At 35.8% G+C, this 21499-nt stretch overlaps 1 protein-coding gene across 2 annotated transcripts; it reads right to left on the bottom strand.

Moving 5' to 3' along the window:
- Positions 1–12: 12 nt before the first annotated feature.
- On the bottom strand, positions 13–20003 carry LOC131851700 (uncharacterized protein CG45076-like). 2 transcript variants are annotated; one of them, XM_059202224.1, is made up of 12 exons: positions 19825–20003; positions 16775–16858; positions 6956–7150; positions 6319–6431; positions 4951–5087; positions 4578–4739; positions 3014–3215; positions 2665–2710; positions 2507–2535; positions 1919–2306; positions 839–960; positions 13–486 (listed from the first exon to the last, which is right to left on the bottom strand). In XM_059202224.1, exons 1-12 carry the CDS (start codon positions 19891–19893, stop codon positions 336–338), a joined length of 1698 nt encoding a protein of 565 aa, XP_059058207.1. In that variant the 5' UTR covers positions 19894–20003; the 3' UTR covers positions 13–335. The 2 variants fall into 2 exon arrangements, with proteins under 2 accessions (XP_059058207.1, XP_059058208.1); XM_059202225.1 differs by lacking the exon at positions 16775–16858 and having other exon boundaries at positions 19825–19996.
- Between the last annotated feature and the right edge of the window lie 1496 nt (positions 20004–21499).

Genomic DNA, 21499 nt, shown 5'->3' with positions numbered 1-21499 from the left:
AAAATGTGAAAATGTTAATTATGTCTTTTATTGTTAAACTTTAACAAAATATAACATTATTAAACACTTAAACTAACATATTTAGATTTTTAGTTTATAATTTATTTGTTAACGGTGGTGGTAGTAATTGTCGTCTCAAAAGGAAGGGAATAAAATCTTTCGTTGTCGCGTAATTTTATTACGCAAAAGAAAGCGATCGTAACAGAAGACAATAGTATTTAAGCTAATGCATCATTTATGGTCTATACTACATTGATTTTACATGAACGATGCGTAGCTTGTAAGTACCCGATAAATATAAAAATGCATCGAACTAAAAATATACATATTTGCGATTATTCTTCGTCTGTAACATCTGGTTCCGCTTGTTCGTCTTCGCTGACCTCTGCTGCTGCCTGTTCGTCATTGTTTGCTTCTTCTGTTGGAGCGACCTCAGGACTCTCGGGTTCCTCTACGATGGGCTGAGGTTCATCCGCTGGGGTTTCGCTAAAAATAATATATCATGCTGTATATATACAAATATTATTTTTATCTCATTTTTAACAGTAAAAGTAATTCCGGTACTAATATAATAAATTTGTTTTCGTCGTCAAAAAATCGACAACTCTTGTTGTAGGTTTTGCTATTATATTGTCTCGAACGCTTCCTGCCTCAGAATTTATGTCGACATATAAATTTTGAGGCATTAAGGCGTATAGGCGAGGATATATCAAATTGACCTTTCGCTAAACTTCCGTTTGTTCGGAGTTCAATTTTTTACACGATACAAACGTTTGTCTTCGTAAATATGATATTTTAATGGTTGGGTAGACTACTGTAATAAAAGTATTATTCGTACTTGGACTCTGCATCCACAAATTCATCTCCTGGGGCATATGCGGCTTCTGTTTTTGAAAGCTCCTCAAGACGTGCAGCAGCTAATTCAGATTCTTGTCTTGCGATTTCTGCTAACTCCGCAGCCTATGGATTATTAAAATAAACTTATTATGCATCTAGTATATGGCTTCACGATAAATAAGTATATTTTATGACAAAACGTGGTAAGACGCTAGTCTACAGCCGTTTCTCAGATAACTTGGATTTGTGTCTTTCACAAGAGCCTATCGTACCTACCTATATAATAAATATATATATATATTATAACACAGGGGACAAACGAGCATGCGACACACCGAATGGTAAGTGATTACCGCCGCCCATGAGCACCCCCAACACCAAGGGAATTGCAAGTACGTTGTCGTATGCTCCAACATTTTTTCACTCGTTTTGGCGCCACGTCGTGGTCATAAAACTTATAATTTAATTTTAATAACAATAGATACAAGTAAAAAGTAGGTATTATATTAATGTACGTAAATTAAAAATATTTATTCTTCTTTCATTTGAAAAACTTAACACTTAGGACTTAACACGTACATACTGCCATTTTCTCTTAAAGACATCGATATTTATCAAATACGCGTTTTGACCTTTTAACGGCCTTTTAAAAAGAAATAAGCTCTTTTCTTAAAAGTTTCAATATCGTATCGGTTCGGAAATACCATTGCTGGAAGGTGATTCCACAATGTGGTTGTGCGTGGCAAAAAGTTTCTAGAAAACCGCATTGTAGGGGACCACCATTCATCCAGATGATCAGGATGGTATTTTAGTTTCTGGCGGGTAGTACGGTGGTGAAACTCAGCGGCTGGTATTAATCCGAACAATTCCTCAGAACACTCCCCGTGATATATGCGGTAGAAAATGCACAGAGATGCAATATCACGCGGCAAAGCCAATGGGTCGAGTCTGTCACATAGACGTTGAATGCCAATGATTCTGGCTGCTCAGTTCTGAATATATATATATACTAAACCTGAATTTTCTCACTGTATCTAATAATTTGTAATAACACAATATTTATTAGCTATATTTCAATTACCTGTCTCGCAAGTTCATCTTCCCTCTCTTCCTGGGCCTGTTTCTCTAATTCTTCTAATCTGGCAAGCTCCTCTTGTCTTATTTGTTCTGCTTGTCTTTCTTCTTCCAATCTGGCTTCTTCTGCTAATCTCGCTTCTTCTGCTAACCTCGCTTCTTCTGCCAACCTAGCTTCTTCAGCTAACTTTGCTTCCTCAGCTAATCTTGCTTCTTCAGCCAGTCTCGCTTCCTCAGCAAGTCGACCCTCTTCTGCTTTTTTAGCTTCTTCGGCTATACGAACTTCCTCTGCCAGGCGAGCTTCTTCAGCTTTACGGGCCTCTTCTTCGGCTTTCCTGGCGTCTTCTTCCGCTTTACGTTTCGCCTCCTCGGCCTTTCGTGCTTCTTCTTCAACTCCTCGGCCTTTCGTGCTTTAGCACCCCGGGTTCTTTCTTTTTGTTTTTTTTTTTTCTCAAATATTTTAATAAAAATTAATTTATACGGAAAAACGTAGTTAAGGGTTCTTTCCCGCCATTGACTTTTTTTTTGTTTTTTTTTTTAAGTAATATTTAAAATTAACTATTTTAATAATTAAATGAATTTAATCGATAAAACTTTCTTTTTTTCAGCTGCCTCGCGTTCCGCCTGGTAATTAATACATATAGCATAAGTAAGTCAAGTTGTACCTGAATACGTATTTATTTTTAAAATATTAACTAACAAACACACAAGTACATAAATCTTACTTTATAATACTAGATAGTATAGGCATACCTGGGCTTTACGTTCAGCTTCACGTTTTGCTTCTTCTTTTAAGGCTCTGTAACAAATATAATATTTTTTGAGTATCGTGAACACATTTTTTCCTTACATAATTCTCCTAGATAGGATAGTCGGAGCTATTGTCTGTTGTCGACCTCGCAATAACCGAAACAATTAATATGCCCCAATTTCACTAGGTATATATCGTTTCTCGGATATTTTTTTCGTGTTTCTTTCACCGACGACTCAATCAGAAATATAAATTGACACACAATTTCTAGCGTGTGCCAGCTAAGTCGAGACTCGTTATAATGTTCTTGTGTCACTAAAATTATATGAATTTAACTACTTAATGGCTCACTTCTCTTCCGCAGCACGAGCTTCTTCTTGTCTCCTCCTCTTGACCTCAGCTAAGTCGACTGTCGATGTCAGAACAGGTTCAGTGTTGGTAGAACGGAATCTGGCCTCTCGCTCTGCCTTAGCCGCTTTCAGTTCTAAAGCCGGATCTTCCATCAACTGAGGCGCCTGGAATTTACGGCTCGGCCTCCATGGTAGCAGTTTCACTGCACCAAAGCCAACGTTATAGAGGTCCAATCGTAACCAGTACCATTCGGAAATGTTGGGCTGGTCTATATGTCAGTAACTACTAGAAACAGTCCATCATTTCCGAGCGGAGATCAATGGTCATGATGCTCAAAACGATAGAGAAGATCAAGCGTCGCTGCAAACCAATGTGATCTGTCATTAAGCTGTTAAACCCCAGCACCGAAGCTCGTTGGCAAAGCTTGAATCGTATGAATAGGTACATCGCTATGGATGCGTTTCTGTGGTGCTTGCTTCATGCTGTGATGCATATGAGGTATTTCATTTCTCCCCGATGTATTTTGTTTGTGAATTACAAGCTTAGCTAATTTGCATCGTATAAAGACTTTATACGATCATGATGTATATTTATAAAGGTGTTGCCAACTTTGTGAAATAGGAAAAGTGTTTTAGATTTGTAACAGTATTATGTTGTAGTATAGTTTATCATAGTCATGATTTGAATGTAATTATATCTTGTGTGGCATTACAGTAGAAAGGTATTTAACTTTTAGTATATAGCATATGTAATATTATGTTATCTGTGGTATATAGTTATTGTATTGCGCGGCAAATCTGCCGGTACCGAATAATTGTTATTATAATATAACTTACTTGTTGTGTAGATGGTAGATATATCCTTATTTAAGGCGTGTAGTCAGCTTGGTAACATTTTAGTCAGAAGCTTAGCATTATTAAAAGCCTGTGGATAGAAGCATGGTGTGGAGGCAACTGTCATGCAAATTAAAACAACTAAATGTTTTCATAATAATCGTTTAATGTTAAATAAAATCAGTTCTGTTAAGTGAAAACGAGACGTCTCGGTCACCGATAAAAAAACGGCGCAGTACCCCGCGCTATCACAACGATGACTAGAAATAAAACAATAAAAAGTAATGTCGTTCGTTGAATTCGTCGTAAGAGTAATTTAAAAAGATAATATAAAAAATAGATGATCTGGGTTAGTCGGAGAGTGTTATACCGAGATCAGAGAGCGCGAAGAGCGGACGTGGCGCGGGAGCCAGCGACGACCGCAGCCGACCACGCTCGACCGGAGCCGACCGTGGTCGACGGCGGCCGACGCCGGCGCCCGCGCCGCGCCGCGGCCAGCGGGGGCCGAGCTACGCGCACTGCGCCGCCGTCGGCTGTTCCGGCGCGCCGCCCGCTGCAAGAGACACCACACACAGTGTTAGGACACGGATTTTATACTCCATTTTAAAACTGTTTTATCGCCCCGACGCCGTCGGAGCGCGAAACTGAATTTTAGACTTGTTTAACATTTTCTTTTATAAATTAAGCGAAGGGTAGAAGCGAGCGTTAGCGATGCTATTGTTGCGAGGTACCTGTGGCCTTCTCTACGGCCAAACCGGCAGCCGCGAGTCTGTTCTTCGCATAGAACGAGAGAAGATTCACGTCGTCCCTGATGCTAAGTTCCTTGTAGAGAGGCCTGCGATTGGAGAAGGCCTTTGAACCGGAGTAGTGCACGCACGCGAGGTTTCCACGTCCTGGCGAGAACACCTCACGGTTACACGGGGGCACACTGGAACTGTCTACTGTTAGACTACTGGGTCATAGGTAACACGAAGGTGGAGAAGGGATATCACACTTATCAATAGGGTTACTTCCCATCACGCGTTACTTGTAATATCTGTGTATGCGTTACTTTTGCTTGTATGCGTGTAATATGTTTACACAGAGCATCTCCACTATACTCACCAGTGAACTTCTTAGCAGGCTCTTTGTAGAATGAGATATTGTGGATGTTGTTGGCGACATTGCGGAGTGGTACAACCAGCTTTGCTATATATGCGTCATTGCTGAACCTGTATGGCACTGGCTCGCCATATGAATATCTGTCGAATAAAATTTGATAATTTAAAATTATGTGTCCTCTATAATAAAAGCGGTGCTTTTCCGCAAATTTCCAGAATTATAGCGAAGTATGCGTGTTCTACAAAATACTGTTATTTTGTAGAACACGCATACCATCACCGGATTTCGACTTGTAATTTTGTAATTCGAAGGTCCCTTTACATTTTACCCCCTACATTTTATTTACGTGTGCCTATGTACCTTTTGCTCTAAATACTTTGATGTAATTTAATGGTTATCCCATAAAAATCACAGAATGAAATAAAAATATATCGTAAAACATTTTATTGGTCTTTAAGACAGCAAATATTAGCTGGCATTTAACCAGTCTATAATTAAATCAGTGATCAGCGCTGCTCGCGGTCTACGTCACGCTAACCACGCAAGTACAAAATTTGGCTGTCCATTCGACGCCAACGCAGAAAATATCCTCAGAAATATTTCAAGATCCTGACATTTCTTAACATTCACCATTGACGAGTCACTGTCAACTGGATACATTGTTTCATTTGTGTCATAGTTACTTTAGTCGAAGTTAAAGACAGGTGAGGAGACTGCCAAATGATGTGCGAATGATTGGTCCCCAATGTCAGTGCCAGGGCGGTAGTTTTACACGTATCAATGGACTGGTCTATTTCTGAGTGGTTACATAGAGCCAAGAAAAACTTGACCCAGAGTTAGGACACCTACGAGGGTTGCACATGTAGACAAGGTCAGGTTATATGTGGCACAAAACTGAATATACCTATAGATATTTAATGACAACCCGCGACATTTTCTGCTTTATTATTTCTATTTCACCCTCATCCAGTCTTCGTGATACGATCTATATTCGCATCAAATTTAATTAAAGTTGAATCCAACGATTTTGCCGTGAAAAGGTGACAAATTTTCTAGTATAGAATTCTTGTGTGGATAGTACCGAAGTGTGCGTCTGCTATCTCCGAAGCGTCGTTTTCAGTGGGATGGTTATACCAATTATCATCATAATCACGTACAGTATTAGGTACACATCAGACTATGGTCATTCAGAATTAACTCATAAATGCAGGCTAAGCAGGTTGCTTTGTATTTGAAGTCTGCTTTGATTTTCATGTATACCTATTGGCGACGGTTATCACGTACCTATAGGTGTACCGTCAGCTTATTTGCCAGTCAATTACATTAGAAATCAGCTTGGTAGCCCATAAGAGTAGTAGTGAAGTCACTTACGAGTAAATAGTGTCGATGGGAAGAACTGATGCAGCACGAGGCACTACAGAGCGAGCGCGCTGCAATAGAGCAGCGGTATCAGCCCGGATACGGCGGCTTTCATCTTCAAACGCCTGGAAACATTACATGATCGTCATGTAGAAGTGATATAGACGGCCTCGGTGGTGTAGCGGTTTAGCACACTTATTTCCGATGGTCGCAGGTTCGATTCTTCACACGGTACAAACATTTGTATACATGAGTATGATTGTTTGTATCGGTCTGGGTGTTTTCTATGTACATAATAATGTACAAAAACAGATGTTAACCATATTAAACATATTTTTTATAAATAGATACATAGTTAAATAGTATTTCTACCTGTTATGTAGTACCCATAACATAAGCAGCTTACTATTAAATGACACTGTGTGAATTCTCCAGGGTAATATTCGTCTTACTTATAATATAAACACGTAAGTTTGTGAGTATGGATAGGTGGATATTTGTTGCTCTTACACGCAAAAACTACTGACTGGATTTAAATTAAACTTTACAAAGAAATAGCTACATCAGTATAACACATAAGCTATAAATTTCACGCTGCTTAAAATGCGGGTACAGCTATTATATAATTTAGAAAATCTGAGAATATTACCTTAGTAGTCTCCGACCTGAAGAAGTCTTCGACGGCTGACGCGGCGAGCGCTGGTCGTGTGCGGTGGTTGATGCGGTCGAGTTCGCGCAGCACGACAGACGGACGGACACGCACGCGGACCACGTGGTGCGGCGGCTCTGGGTACGTGACGAGCCGAGTGACGCTGCGAGTCGTCGGACGGTATATCAACTCAGCCTGGAAACACCACAGTCCCAAATCTAGTATCAATTTGTATTTTTTTTTATTATATTTGATTCTCTTCTGTTCTGTTTAGTTTGATTGGATATGTTTATTAACTACTACAGCCGCGATTTGATACGGCAAAAGTTGTAATTTGTTTCACTGGAGGGGATGCTAAGTTGCGCTATATAATTTGTACATTAGCTGCCTTTACATGTACGCTCTTTCACGTGCGAATCGGCTTACATGCGGGAAAGAGTTATTTTCAGAGTTTACAAATTTGTGCGTGTAAAGAAGAGTTGTAGGTCGCAATGCTACAGGTCTAATGCACTTGACAGTAGCCTAAACCCATATCAATATATCAATAATTTGTAATAATGTATTATCATAGCAAAATGTCGGTCATCAGACTACAGATAAAAGACATAATAGATTTATTGATAATTTATAAATCTTAGACTTAGTATAAGAGAGACAGAGTAGTTTTACAAAAAAAAACTGTTTATAGTGTAATACTTTCATGGTATTACAAAATTAATAATAAAAATCCATTTAGTTTTGATGGAATTTATAAAAATAACCGATTGAAAAAATTAAATAAAAGAAAAAACATATTTTTCCCCAGTTGCTATCGCTGAATTTTACATCTGTATTGCTTCTAAACTTGGGTTTGTATTTAGAACGATCAAAGAACTTTCAGTATGTTAATTACTTTCTTTCAATGTATTATTTTACAAGTGGTAATGATTGAGGTAAAGACTGAACCAATAAAAACACAAAAATTAGACTCACTAAATTCAAGTAATAACACTTACTATTAATAAATAATCATACTTAGGTATTAATAAATAGCTGTGCATTACGAAAAATATTAATTTAACATAAATAACTGTATCTAATAAGCAATAACACAGAACAATTAATAAAATCACTCAATCACTCAAAATATATAATTACGCTAAAAAGCAGAATTGAAGCAGATAATATTGTCGCAAAGATTGTCAATGATTTGAAACAGCAGCATATATGTTGTGACAACTGAATAATGTTATTGAAAGCAAAGTGTGGGTGCCACGAAATTAAAAAATCTTACAAAAACGCACAAATGGTGCAGAGAGAAGAAAAATAATTACCAGTCCTGTTTTTTTTAATCTTAGATATTCTCCACTTCTAAGTAAAAGAACATTTTGTGTTATTAAAGAGGAAGAAAGAGATTAGGTATAGTTGACATTTCCTGATAAGACACCCTTAAACTGTTATTGTAGACAATGGTATAACTTAGTAATATTATAAACGTGGAAATCTGTAAGTGTGGATGGATGTTTCTTACTATTCCACGCAAAAAGTACTGAATGGTTTTTAATGAAACTTTACAATAATGTAGCTTATACATCAGTAAACACAGGCTATAAATTTCCCGAAGGTAAAACCGCTGGCACAGCTAGTATTATTAATAATATTATTAGAATATTTTAGCCTTTATATAATAATAAAAGTCTAGTGTACACTAGTTTTAGCCTTGTCTATAAAATTATTTAATAGATACTGATATATTGTGTATTACGTGAGTGGTTGCATGCATCACCCAGAAATATTAGAATTAATCCAGATCCACCACTGAACGATTACGTAGTCGCGCGCCATTATTCCGTTTCGTTCAGTATTCCGTCAGTCAGGACCAATTTACTTGAATACTAGTCTTTATCTCGTGCTTTACAATATCAATTATTGATACGTTTGAATACTCGTCTTTATCTCGTGCTTTAGGAATAACGAACAATATCAGAAGTGATATTGATACGTTTGATTGTAGTCTGCTTTAAATAACAGAAGCCATTCGTAACAATATATGGTGCTACGAGGCATCAGATAAGCTATCATTTCACCCAAAAACATAATATATAAGGAAGTGTAATAGAGATTGAAAATTTGTGCAGACAAAGTTGTGGGTCATGGACATATAGTTGCTGACAGCTTTTGATATCGAATATGCTATACATCATCATTCAGGGACACTACCTGTTCATGAATTTACAAAAAAATTATGTTGGCATAAGACAAGTTTTACTTTATTCTATGAAAAGATTAATCGACGAAACAAAATCTCAAAATATAGGGTTTCTAAAAGAAAGGTAAGATACTTAAGATGAAAGTTAAACTTAACATACAAATTTGTCCCCAAAATAGATTGTTTAAATAATAGATTTTCTTTTACAAGGGATACGACATACAAGGGGCATTTGTACGTGGCGATTACGCACCTACCACTCCTGTTAAAATTAAAGACACCCTATTCGATTAACAAATTACGTTGTAACCGAATTCGCGAAGAATAATACACAAAAAAATAGATATAGTGGAATTAAGAAGCTGCTTTTTGAAGTTGATTGAATGTGTACATCTAAATCTATTCTCAGCGACCTTTGAGGTCGTCGTCCTATCGAACATCTCGTATACTCAAGTGTTTTCTTTAGTCTATAGTTCTCAATTAGTTTCTTTTCTGTACCTACCACATTAAGAAAATGACGTACGTTGCTGCAATCATACTAATTGGCAACCATAATCTAAACTCTAACTTCATAACTATTTCATTCATATATAATATTTATTAACGTACCTACTATTAGGCTGTAAATCAGTTTTAAATTACAGGTACACAAAGAAAAGGAACGGCGAAATATTGTTATTGGGTTGATTCGAATGGTGACTATTTTTAAAGTTGAAAAGAGTGAATAAAATAACAAACGACGTCTTTTATATATTTTTATTATTGCACAATTAGATTTAAATATTTTTAGTTAAGCTATTTTTAAAAAAACAACAAATTACAATACATTTTTTAAAAATCGAGTTTGCCTTTTTTATTTAAACCACTGTTTTTTTTTTTATAATTTGATTGATTTATTTATTTATTTTAGATATTAATCCATACTTTGCTGCAAAATACAATTATTACAATATATACCCTAATAAGTAATTAAATAGCGTCTGTTTACGATTAACTGTATCTATTTTTAAGACAGACCTTAATGCTGATATTAATGTCGACGTGACTCATTCGTACTCATCCGAAGCGTGGTGTAAAATTAGATGAGTTGGAGAGCCACAATGGCCCCGCCCCACTTGTAAAATATTATTATTTTGAAATTTATGAGAAGTACTTATTTATGCACATAATAAACTTTAACTTTACTAACAATCGTTTCAATTCCCCAGACAGATATATATATATAATGAGAACACAAACGTAGAATGTTAAAAAATCTGCAAACTTGTAAGATTAGGATCCCGATTTATAGGCCTCAAACATCAACTAGCTTATACCATTAGCGCAACTGCCGCATAAATTATAAAATAAAATTGAGAGACTAACATCAAAACTTAAGTGTCAATTTTAATTTGCAAATTAGAACTCTTCTGCAAAATAAAATAAAAAGCCAATTCTAACCAAATTAAACTGATGGACAGTGACACATTAGAATAAAATATTTGCAAATCAGCGAAATATAGGCAAATTCAGTGTTACGTTCACTACAACGTCAACAGTTAACGATGCTCTGACGATCCAATCTGGGATTACAGTCGTGACTACTTATTATTATTGGATTCTGAAAGAACAATATTTGTGTTTTTTGTCTTTGTAATTCCATGAATTTATATCGTGTAGAGTCAAAACTGCTACAGAGACTTTATCCTTCAAACCAACTTATGATTCGAAGATTATATGGAAAATTGTTTATGTAAATGTTACTAAAGGAAGTAAGGTAACGGAGTAGGTACTGAATATAAGTATTGCAGAAAAACTCTTTTTAATTCAGTAAAAATCGAAATGGCTTTGCTATCTCCAAAATGTATATCTTGGCAGACGTTGCTAACAGGTGTCTGTAATATCGTATGTCAAGATTCCTATGGCCGAGTAGTATTGGAATTGTGTGGGCTTGTACTCTTATCATTGTGAATACACGTAGCAACCTCATGTCTAACTCCACTCAAAGGGCGAAACGGTTTTTATAAGATTTATGATGGCAAATAACGTTGATGGCCAACTAAGCTTAGAGGCCCTATAAGCGACACCGCTTTTACTGTAATTTTTGTTGATATACCAGATGATTTAGGTATTATTGCAGAATGTAAAATTAGTAAATCCTTCTAGTAAACTAAATAAATAAAATTAGAATCTGACGCACTGGTATTACGTCTAATCCTAATATTATAAATACGAAAGTTACCGGCTTAACTCTGCATCTTAAATTTTGGCATATATGTGGCATTTGGGATGATTAAAGACATTGAATACTTTTCATGCTAATTAATTATAGATAAAATCACAGGAGTCGCTAGTTTACTATATATTTTTCTTGAAGCCTTCATACGAACAAAGCTTTGAACAAAACAAGCTTGACTATATTTAGATTTAGGTCAACTATTAAGAAATAAATTTGAGTCAAGTATTGGTTCTGTGCTCTTTTTGCATTATCGCCCATAACTTAGTCATACAGGATATCATATTTTGAGATCTAGGCATCTGGCATTTATTTTCATAACGGTTAGCGAGAAGTTTTCAAATCGTGTGTGGAAATAAATATGGCTGTTCCATGTCTAACAGAATGGGTGTAGCGGCCACATGGCCTTGACGTGCGTGCCAAATTCTAAATCTTTTGATCCGTTTCCAGTCTTTGTTTTTAAGAGATCTCCTCATCCGGTGTTTGCAGAAGCAGTTTTCAAGGTGAATGCTGATTTAAGTAATGTTTTGTTTACGTCTTCTGTATTTTACGTAGGTAGGACACAGGTAACTCATATCAAGACTTAAAACAGCCATGACCTATATAAAAAATGCATTTGAATTTGCACGTCGAATTTTCTCGAAAATGTTTTTTTTTCTAGTCTTGTAAACAATTACAATGCTGTTTCGTCCCACATAAAATTTTTAGTGCAATACATCTTCTATTTAAAACTTTCTCGCATTTTTACCGTCATTTTATTGTTCCTAAATTTTATACTTGTATTTACTAATTTTTTAGATCTCCAACGGAACCTACGTACTTCAGACCCTGCATTGATCTAACCGTAATAAAGAAAACCATTGAAATCTAGAATAATCCTCATTTTTATAGCAGGTAAAGTTTCATGCAGTTTGCAGTGTAAGCGCACCATCTACTCGCCATTGCCTTATATATAACTTTATTTATTCGATGAGTGTGTTGTTTTGTTTCAATCTAAAATACCGCCAATGCAATCTCGGTCAGAAGAGACACATTACACATTCTCTGCTGTACCATTTTATATTTCTTTTTGCATTTTAAAACATGCTATCATTTTCATCATATCTGAATAAATTTTGCGTCACAAAAGTAAAGAGAGTTAAAGAAAACATTTTTTTAATATTTCAGATAAGTTCTACTTCTGGCTTTTTAGTTATTAAAGTATAATTTAAACTACAATACATTTTTGAGAATGTAAAATTCAATGAAGAAAATTTGTAGAAGCTTTATTTCTCCTCGCCCACCCAGTTGAGAGAGTTGACTCAAATATTTGTTTACGAAAATAACTAATGAAGTAATGTTAATAAACATAAATAGGTCAATAATTTAACTTTGAAATTATATACTTGTGTCTACTTTGTATAATTTGAAATATTGTTCAATCAAATACAATTTGTAGATATAAATGTTTTGAAAATTTATAAATGTTTAAATTTTTTTTTTTTTCAGCAATTACAGAGTTATTATTTATTTATAAAAATGACTGAATGTTTGTAAATTAACGTGATTTGATTGACTTAAATATTTATAAAAAAAGCCATCATGACATGTTAATAAGTGCTGTTATAATATTAATAACTATTTTAATGACAACTATAAACTTTAGTCATATTGTGTACAGTTATACTTGTTTTTAATTATTTTACTTATCTACATTGAATTTGAATAATCAGAACTATTGTTTGCTTTTGCATTAAGACATAGAGGTACTTTGCTATTATTAGATATTTGTATTTGTTTTTAATATGTTTAGATGTTACCGAGTCACGGTTTACTACTGAATGAATTTGAATGAGGCTACAGTCATAGATATATCTGGACATTTGTGAGCCGCGTTTACAACTAGAACGTAACTCACATGCTATCGTTTATTACAATCGTCATAAAAGAAAGTTGTCATATCTGTCAGTCTGCATGTGAATAATGTTACAATTATTGCAGTAATGTATTTTTCGGTGTCCTATTGAATTAAACATTTATGTACTAGCTAACCCACGCCACTTCGTCTGTCACTTACTTGACTAATTTACATAATATCTTTATAAATTATAGCCTAGGTATGTGTTATTCTGATGTATCTTCCTAATATTATAAACGCGAAAGTTTGTTAGTATAGATAGATGCATAGATGTTTGTTGCTCTCTCACGTAAAAACCACTGAACGGAGTTTGATTAATCTTAACAGAAAAATAGCTTATATATCAGAATAACATATATATATATACGTTATTCTGATATGTAAGCTATTTTTATTTACATTACATTTTACATAGGCTATAAATAGGTAATAAAAGATAGTTTTTGCGTGAAAGAGTAACGTCCATCCATGCAACAATTCATTGGTTCTTACAAACTTTTGCGTTTTATAATATTAGTAAGATTTCGATGTACCAAATATTTAAATACGCAAACCAATGTGCAGATATACTATACGTGCAAATGTAGTTATATCTTATCTGTGGCATTCCCTAATTGTGAAAGCCGTTACTGAAACATTTAAATAAAATAGAGACAGCCCTACTAGAGCGTCTATTACGCACTAGAATTTTTTTAGATAACGGCCCATTTCATTGTGTTTCATTTGGCTTCATGCCACTTGTTGTAGTGTTGAAGGTTCACGGTACTATTAATTTAGGTTTTTACATATTTCGTCGGAAAATGTACAAGTTGTTAAATTGATAATCAGACAGTCCTAGGTTCTACTATAGTTTGATTCTGATATTTTAATAATTATAAGTATGTTCTTCTTCAGCGTATACGAGTATGTATTAGTCCACTGCTGGACATGTGTGCTTCTTGGATAACTTTCCAATATAAGTACATATATTAAATACGAGTTTTCAATTATTATTTTTTTAATTACACTTTTCGCTGAATAATACTTTACACGTTCATGTAACATTGTTATTAATTGTAAAATATAATTAACCCATCACCTTGATTTCTCAGAGTAGCTGTAATATTTAAACAACGGAGGAATTCGTTTCATCTAACTTATTCCTTTTAGGAGCATTAGTTTGGTTCATTCATCCTAATGCTTATATAAAAAACTAAACACGCTAATATTTTTGGTAAATCAAAATCTAGTCAAATATGAGGGGTAATTAAATTTTATATTTCTTTTTATTGAAATGCTCACTAACAATGATATGGATTACAGTAACTTTGGAAGGCCGCGCTGGTTTAGCGGATTAGCGTACCACCTCGGATGGTCGCGTTCGATTCCTCGCACTGTACAAACATTTGCATTCCTGAGCATGATAGTTTATATCGGTCTCGGCGTTTTTTATGTAAACATATTATGTAAGCTATTACAAAAAAATGTATCTATGTATTTATATCAGTCGTCTAGTGCCCATAACAAAGGCTTTGCTTAGCTTGGGATTAAATGGTGCTGTGTGAATGGTATTGGGAATATTTGTAAAGTACCTAAACTAAAACTGAAATGATAACAAGAAACGAGCGATCTTTGAAGTCAGTTCAAAAGTTCCAACTGTCGCTGTCGTTGGAAGTCAAAAGTATTATTTTTAAATAAAACTCAGGAAACACCAATTAAACGGTCTAGTAATAATCATATTAATATACTTTAGGTATGTAAAATTGTAATATGTGTGAGTAATCGCGGATTATGCGCAGTTTCACGTGCAATTTGCGCGTTGCTATTCTTGAAAGCGCGCGTTTATTTCGCCAGTAAAATTTATGTTGTTTTGTTATTTTTAATGTTTAACCAAGATGTAAACCGAGGTAGTTTTTGTGAAAATACTGTTTTGACAGAATTCAAACAAAATTCTTAAAAATATAATTGTAAAGAACATTTATTTAAAAGAGCATCACGCAAGTTTATTGCTCATTCTTCTTGTGATGAGTCTGTGTTCCGAATGAGTAGTAGAATCAATTGGTGGTGTGACTATTTAAATTGTGCATATATTAAGTTTGTTTGAATAAAGATTATTTCTATTTGTATCAGTATGCGAAGCAGGATGCTTTATAAGTTGTGTTTCGGTTGAAGGATCATATAATAAAGTGAATGAGACTAGTAATGGAACCACAGATTCCCACAGGCCATAAGTTTAAGAAACTCTGCTGTGGTATCTAACTCTCATTTACTGTGTGATATATTTTATTAGATATACTTACAACAACTTGGCAGACGAAAATTATTATATTGAACACAAAACGTGTGAATGTTTGAACTGGGTCGCGTTTAATTTAGCTATTGGACGGCAATGTCGACGTGTAATAAGACATTTGGCTGTTATCCTATGTTATTCGATTTTTATGTATCATTTAAATTCAATAAAAACAATTAACAAAATCTTTAATTGCGTATAGCATTAATACAGTCGGTCAGTACATTTTGAAATGTCAAGAAATATTTTGGCTTCTTGTAAAAAGAGCTACGCATTCGAGGTGAGGAATACCATATAAGGTTGACTTCCATTGCCCCCGGGTAACATACAGCTTCTTTCGAGTGAAATCATCAAGATAGGCTAACTACCCTGACCGATCTCATTTCTCATCATTCTAAATACTAGATGTCACGATTTTATCATTTTGTCATGTTTAGAACCTAGTTTTTAGAATAAGTAATTTAGAAAGAACAAGACTAAGAATAATAAAGCAAATATTGACATATATATACGAGTACATCTCAATAAAAAAGAACGAGCATCCTCGTACGGGTAAGAAATTACGTTTCGGTTAAGCAGCTTATAACTAATAGAATTATACATCACATCCTCGCTTCATTTTGTACAACATTTTGATCTTCGAAACATGGTTATATATTTTTTCATAACAGGCCAAAATTTTTGAAGAAGTATAAAAAATTACATACATTTTATCAAGTTTTAAGATTTTTATTATCTACTTGTTGTTACAGCGTTAACTATGTTTGTAATCTTAATTAGTGTACGAGATTGATATGCCAATACGAAGAATGATATATTTGAGCTTCTTTTTACGAAAAATAAAATGTTAAAGATAACAACCCTGAAGGTATAGATACCTACTAAAGATAAAAGTGGAAAAATAATCGACAATAGAAAATATGATTCTATTATAAATCTATTTTCCAATTACAAAAATCGATTAATTAATAATTGTTTGTATTTCGCAGTCAATTGTTCTTGTTTCTAGTAAGAGTCTAAAAATTAGGGTTGTGGAAAAATATCCATTCTGGAAAAATCTGTTATTAATCAATAATAAGTTTGACTTTTATACAGAAACTACTGTATATCATATGGGTAGATTTTATGAGGTGAAGTGCATATTGGACATAGCGGTGCGTGACGTGAGGATATGGTGCACTAAGCATTTGCTGAACAAATGTCTATATACAGTGCTTTCTCTATATACACGTTGATAGATCACTCACCTGTGATAGCTTGGGTACATATGTGATGTACGGGACGTGATAGTACGGTAGTAATGACGATAGGTAGTACATCGATGTCAGCGGCTGTCGACGCCGGTACAAACAGAAACAATCGCAGAATTAAAACTAGGTAGAAATTATTGTAGTCTGTAATGTAAGTACCTACATACATTCATTTTTCCCCTGTAATAGTTGCTTCATATTTAGCGATCGATACAGTACCAGGAAAGCCTAAAGTAGTACCGAATGCTACGGGCCCTTGCGCCATCAATAAGTCAACAAATATTTTATTATTCCAGTAACAAAAAACTATTTGTAATCTTTAAGTATTTTATCTAGTTTGTAAATAATGTAAACAGAGTAAAATATTTGACATTAAAAAGTGATGTTTTAAAAAAACTCAAACTTATGAAACGTATTCAAATCATGAGCCTCTTGAAAGTTTCCGCGCTGGCTGAATAAAAGCATATCTAGGTATAGTCAAGTGTGTATGCTCAGTGATTTGTTTTTGCAAATCCGTAGTTCTATACATGAAACCAATTCCAATCCATTGAGATTGGAAAAATGTCATTTCAAAATTCTTCAAATCTTCAATTAACGGTGAGAGTAATGACAATTCGATTTTTAATTAATCTGCTCGTGAAACCTAATAATATTATTCATTTTATTACAATATTGGTTATTTAATTCAAGTATTCCGAAACACGAAACTATTGGGTATATCCAATATCGATCGATCAGAATCAGTTTCAAATACGGTCTATATTGGCCTTATAATTTAAAATTGTAAAATCTTTATTGTACCTAATCTGTATAAGAAATAGAGTTATTTTATTGTATACACATCTATCATATTCGTGAATACATGTTACTTGTAGGTTGGTTGACACTGGTTGAGATTGGTCTGTGTGGTCTGCTACTGATTAATTTGGATCACACTGTAATTTCTATTTCCAATAACAAAGTGTAATCTCGAGATATAGATGAGATAAATTAATCTATTTGATAATTTGCAATCACACAAAATGTGTGATATACCTATTTCCATAGTCTAGTTATGTCTTGTGTATATAAAGATCGCTAAGAAGTTTGGCTGTGTATTTAATATTAAAGAGTTTCTTTTTTTGTGAGCTGGAAACTCTAATAACAAAACAAAACTCTAAATAGGTAAAGAAGTAGGTAATAGGTAAATGTCGGAATCCCACCGAAACACACTAGAATGTTATAGATAATAAATATAGTATAAGAAATCCATACAATCATACTTAGTTCACATATATAACAGGCTACTTGCTATTTCTGGATATTGTTTATCGTTAAGAAACGAATTCCTGTAATAAACCCTATGATTTACGTAAGATTTATGCAAACAAGAGTAATATTAGAAGTAGGTAATACTTCTAATATTACGTACTCAGTTATAATTAGGGAAACACAGACCAAATTAAAAGAAAAGAGAACATAACAGAGTAGACATATTTTGTGTTAGTAAATAAAGATCTAGTTCATCATAGATCTTTGTACCTATTCATAGGTTTTTGTGTGAGGTACATAAAGTAGGAACACAGGAAATATTAGAAAACGCAAGCTTTATTAAAAATTTCAGTCTAAATCACATTGAATAAATTATAAATAACATCAAAAAAAGCTCTATTACGATTCACGTCCACTTCTCGGCAAATAAAGTAGAGCGATCACATTGCGTTATAGCGAATACTGATTAGGTTACATTAGGTATGGTGCGCGGGACTGGCCTCGGATGGTTAGGGGTGAGAGGAAGTGGTGGATGAGTGGTTGGGTCGGGAGCCGGGGGCGCTACACGCGGTAGTGGTAATGGCGGTAGTTGGTGCCGTAGGGCAGGCGGCCGCTCGCGGTCGAAGTGTAGGAGTATCCGCCGGGCCCGCCCAGACTGCTCGACCGCTCGCTGGTGTAAGAGTAACCGCCGGGGCCACTGCCGGAGCGCCGCTCCACCGTGTTGCTGTACGAACTGCGCTGCGGCAGCCCGCTGCCGGCCGAGCGTTCCGACGTACTCGAGTACGAGTACGAGTACTGCTCCTCGGCACGTCGCGGCAGCGGCTCGCGGTCCACCACCACGTAGTGTCGCGGCGTCTGCAACAACCGCGCCCTATAGACACCGCCGACCTCCCCCGCCGCCCACCCTCGCACCAACCCGACCGACGACTAGCTAACTAGCGAAAGCGACACACGAGAAACGACCCCATCGATCAATACGTGGCGTAGTTGCTGTAATACACATGCCGGTGCACCGGGTGCAGCGGGCGGCCGTGCGATTGCGCGAGCACCACGTCCATGTGGTCGCGCGGCGTGCCCAGCGGGTCAGCCGCGTACGAGCGCTCGCGCCGCTCCACCGCCGACAGGACGCGCGCCCGCGTCTGCTCGCGCGGCGATACGTACGGCGCTAGCGGCGCCAGCTTCGACTCCGGCTTCGGCGGGATGTTCTGCTTCGTCACCGGGTCGAGGATAGAGACGCGGGCGCCCGGCCTGGTGCGGCGACCGAACGCCGTGATCGGATCCGGCACGAGGCTCGGCCGCGGCACAAACGGCACCTTCTCCCAGTCCCCGATCGTCGGCCGCTGCAAGCGTAGAAGTCGCCGTTAGTCGGGCGAGCGTCTCTCCAGCCGCGGCTATATTTGGCGCGCTCGGTAGCTCCGCTTTCCGACTTAGATTCTCGATGCGAAATGACCCACTTGCGGAATACTACCACGAACATTGTCTATGTAATTCGGCTAATACGCCGAAGTAACCTAGGTCTGGGAGAGTAATACTTAATGATAGCAATGATGTTTACAAGCGGCTCCTAACAAGATCCTGTTGTTATCACTCAGATAGGGAACCGCTGACTTCTTTTCGATTGCTGAACGAACCCTGCTTACACTGGGGTGTTGTTACGTTAAAGGTTCATATAAAAAAATATCGATGGAGAAGAACGAGGGTCGAGATGGTGCGAGGGGCGTCCGGCTCCCGGGAGAGAGTGGAGCGAGGTGCGGTGCACGCTCAGTAGAAGGTGTTAGAAGGGCGGTGGCACTCACCGTCACGCTGTAGCTGGAGGAAGGCCGGTAAGGGCGGCGGGTGGTATAGAAGTCACTCTCGTACACCATGGCTGTGATTTTATTCTCGTTCGACTGTAACTCGCGACGGTTGGTCCTCGACTGAGGGAACGCGCATAAGCGCGACGCCGTCGACCTTATTTTTAGATCACTGTCATTGCAATTTCCACGTCACTCCCGAATCTCGCGCGGGTTTTACTCTGGATTTATAAAATATTACATGTTTGTTTGTGATGTCACAAGTGGGTGAAGGATGATCATTTGAAGAGGAATGCAAGGGAATTACAAGGGTCTGATGAAAATAACCGAGAGAGATCGTGTGGGAAGCAAAATTCTGATTCAGCAGAAACAACCCTCATACGTCCGCTATGACTTGTGTAGGATGGAAATAATGTGTAAACAAATATTATATTATAGCTACTAGTGGTAATATATGTTTTGTTTTCAGCATAATTTCAGTTATTCCAAGGGCACTTTGTATAGTTTTTCATAGATGACGTCTATTCTAGAAGCAATTTCGTCATGACTTATTTAGTGAGAAAGGTGACTCGGCATATTGTCTTTTTGTAGTTTTTAAAGTTAATCAATATTTATTGCGATTGTCAGAGACCTACTAAAATTAATTTCATTACATTTGCATTTTATTATTATTTATTTTTTTATTTCTACTCTTATAGTAATATTATTAAGATAAGACACCACACCTATTCAATATAAAATGTCTATACATAGATATATTGTCTAAAATAAAACTAATAAATTATTTCTTCGACCAAGTTAAAAGTAAGGTCGATATGCTATGCTGCTACTATACTAGCGACCCAATCCGACTTCGCATGGGTATTTAACCTAGACATTTAATAAATTATAAAATTCAACACGTGTTGAATTTTCTTATCTACACCTTTCTAGGTTGATATACATTATTAAACTGTAGTAAATCACTTTGCTCTATTGTCAATAATTTCCGCAGCATACACCAAGAAAATCTTTACATCACGTAAAGATTTTCTTGGTGTATTTTTCACAAGTTTTTGTACGAATTCCTAACGTTTTTGAAAATATTCTATCGCTTATGTTCATCAGAGATAATTTAGGATTCTAATGGTAAAATAATTTTTTAATGTAAAATATTTTTTAAAATTAGTCCAGTAGTTTCAGAGCCTATTTAATGCAAATAAATGATCTAATCTTTCCTCTTTGTAATATTAGTATAGATATATTTTTGCTTTCAAATTCTGTATAGGCGTTAGAAGTATTTCGCTCCTGAACAAAACATGACGTATCCCACAATGTGTTATTATTATATTAATATAATAGTATACGGGGTAATTAATTATATTAGGTACATTTATCAACATAATACTTTAAATTTATTTTACTTTCAGGTGACTTATTGTACATGTATAGTGGCTGCCGCATTAGAATGATCTTATATCAGTACAGGGTTTCTGATAACAATAGTTTTAGTGTTATCAAATTCTTTAGTAATTACACGATTAGACTAATACCAATAATAATAATAACCCTGGAAAATTCACACAGCGTCATCTCATATATCACAATATTTTTTAGTAAATACATACATAATATATATAAAAACACCCAAATTGATACAATCATACCCAAGAATACAAATAGAATACTTTATAATACT

The sequence above is a fragment of the Achroia grisella genome, unplaced genomic scaffold (genome assembly GCF_030625045.1).
Source record: "Achroia grisella isolate CSIRO2021 unplaced genomic scaffold, CSIRO_AGI_Agris_v1 utg807, whole genome shotgun sequence".
Lineage (NCBI taxonomy): Eukaryota > Metazoa > Arthropoda > Insecta > Lepidoptera > Pyralidae > Achroia > Achroia grisella.
This window is presented reverse-complemented; position numbering and strand designations above follow the sequence as displayed.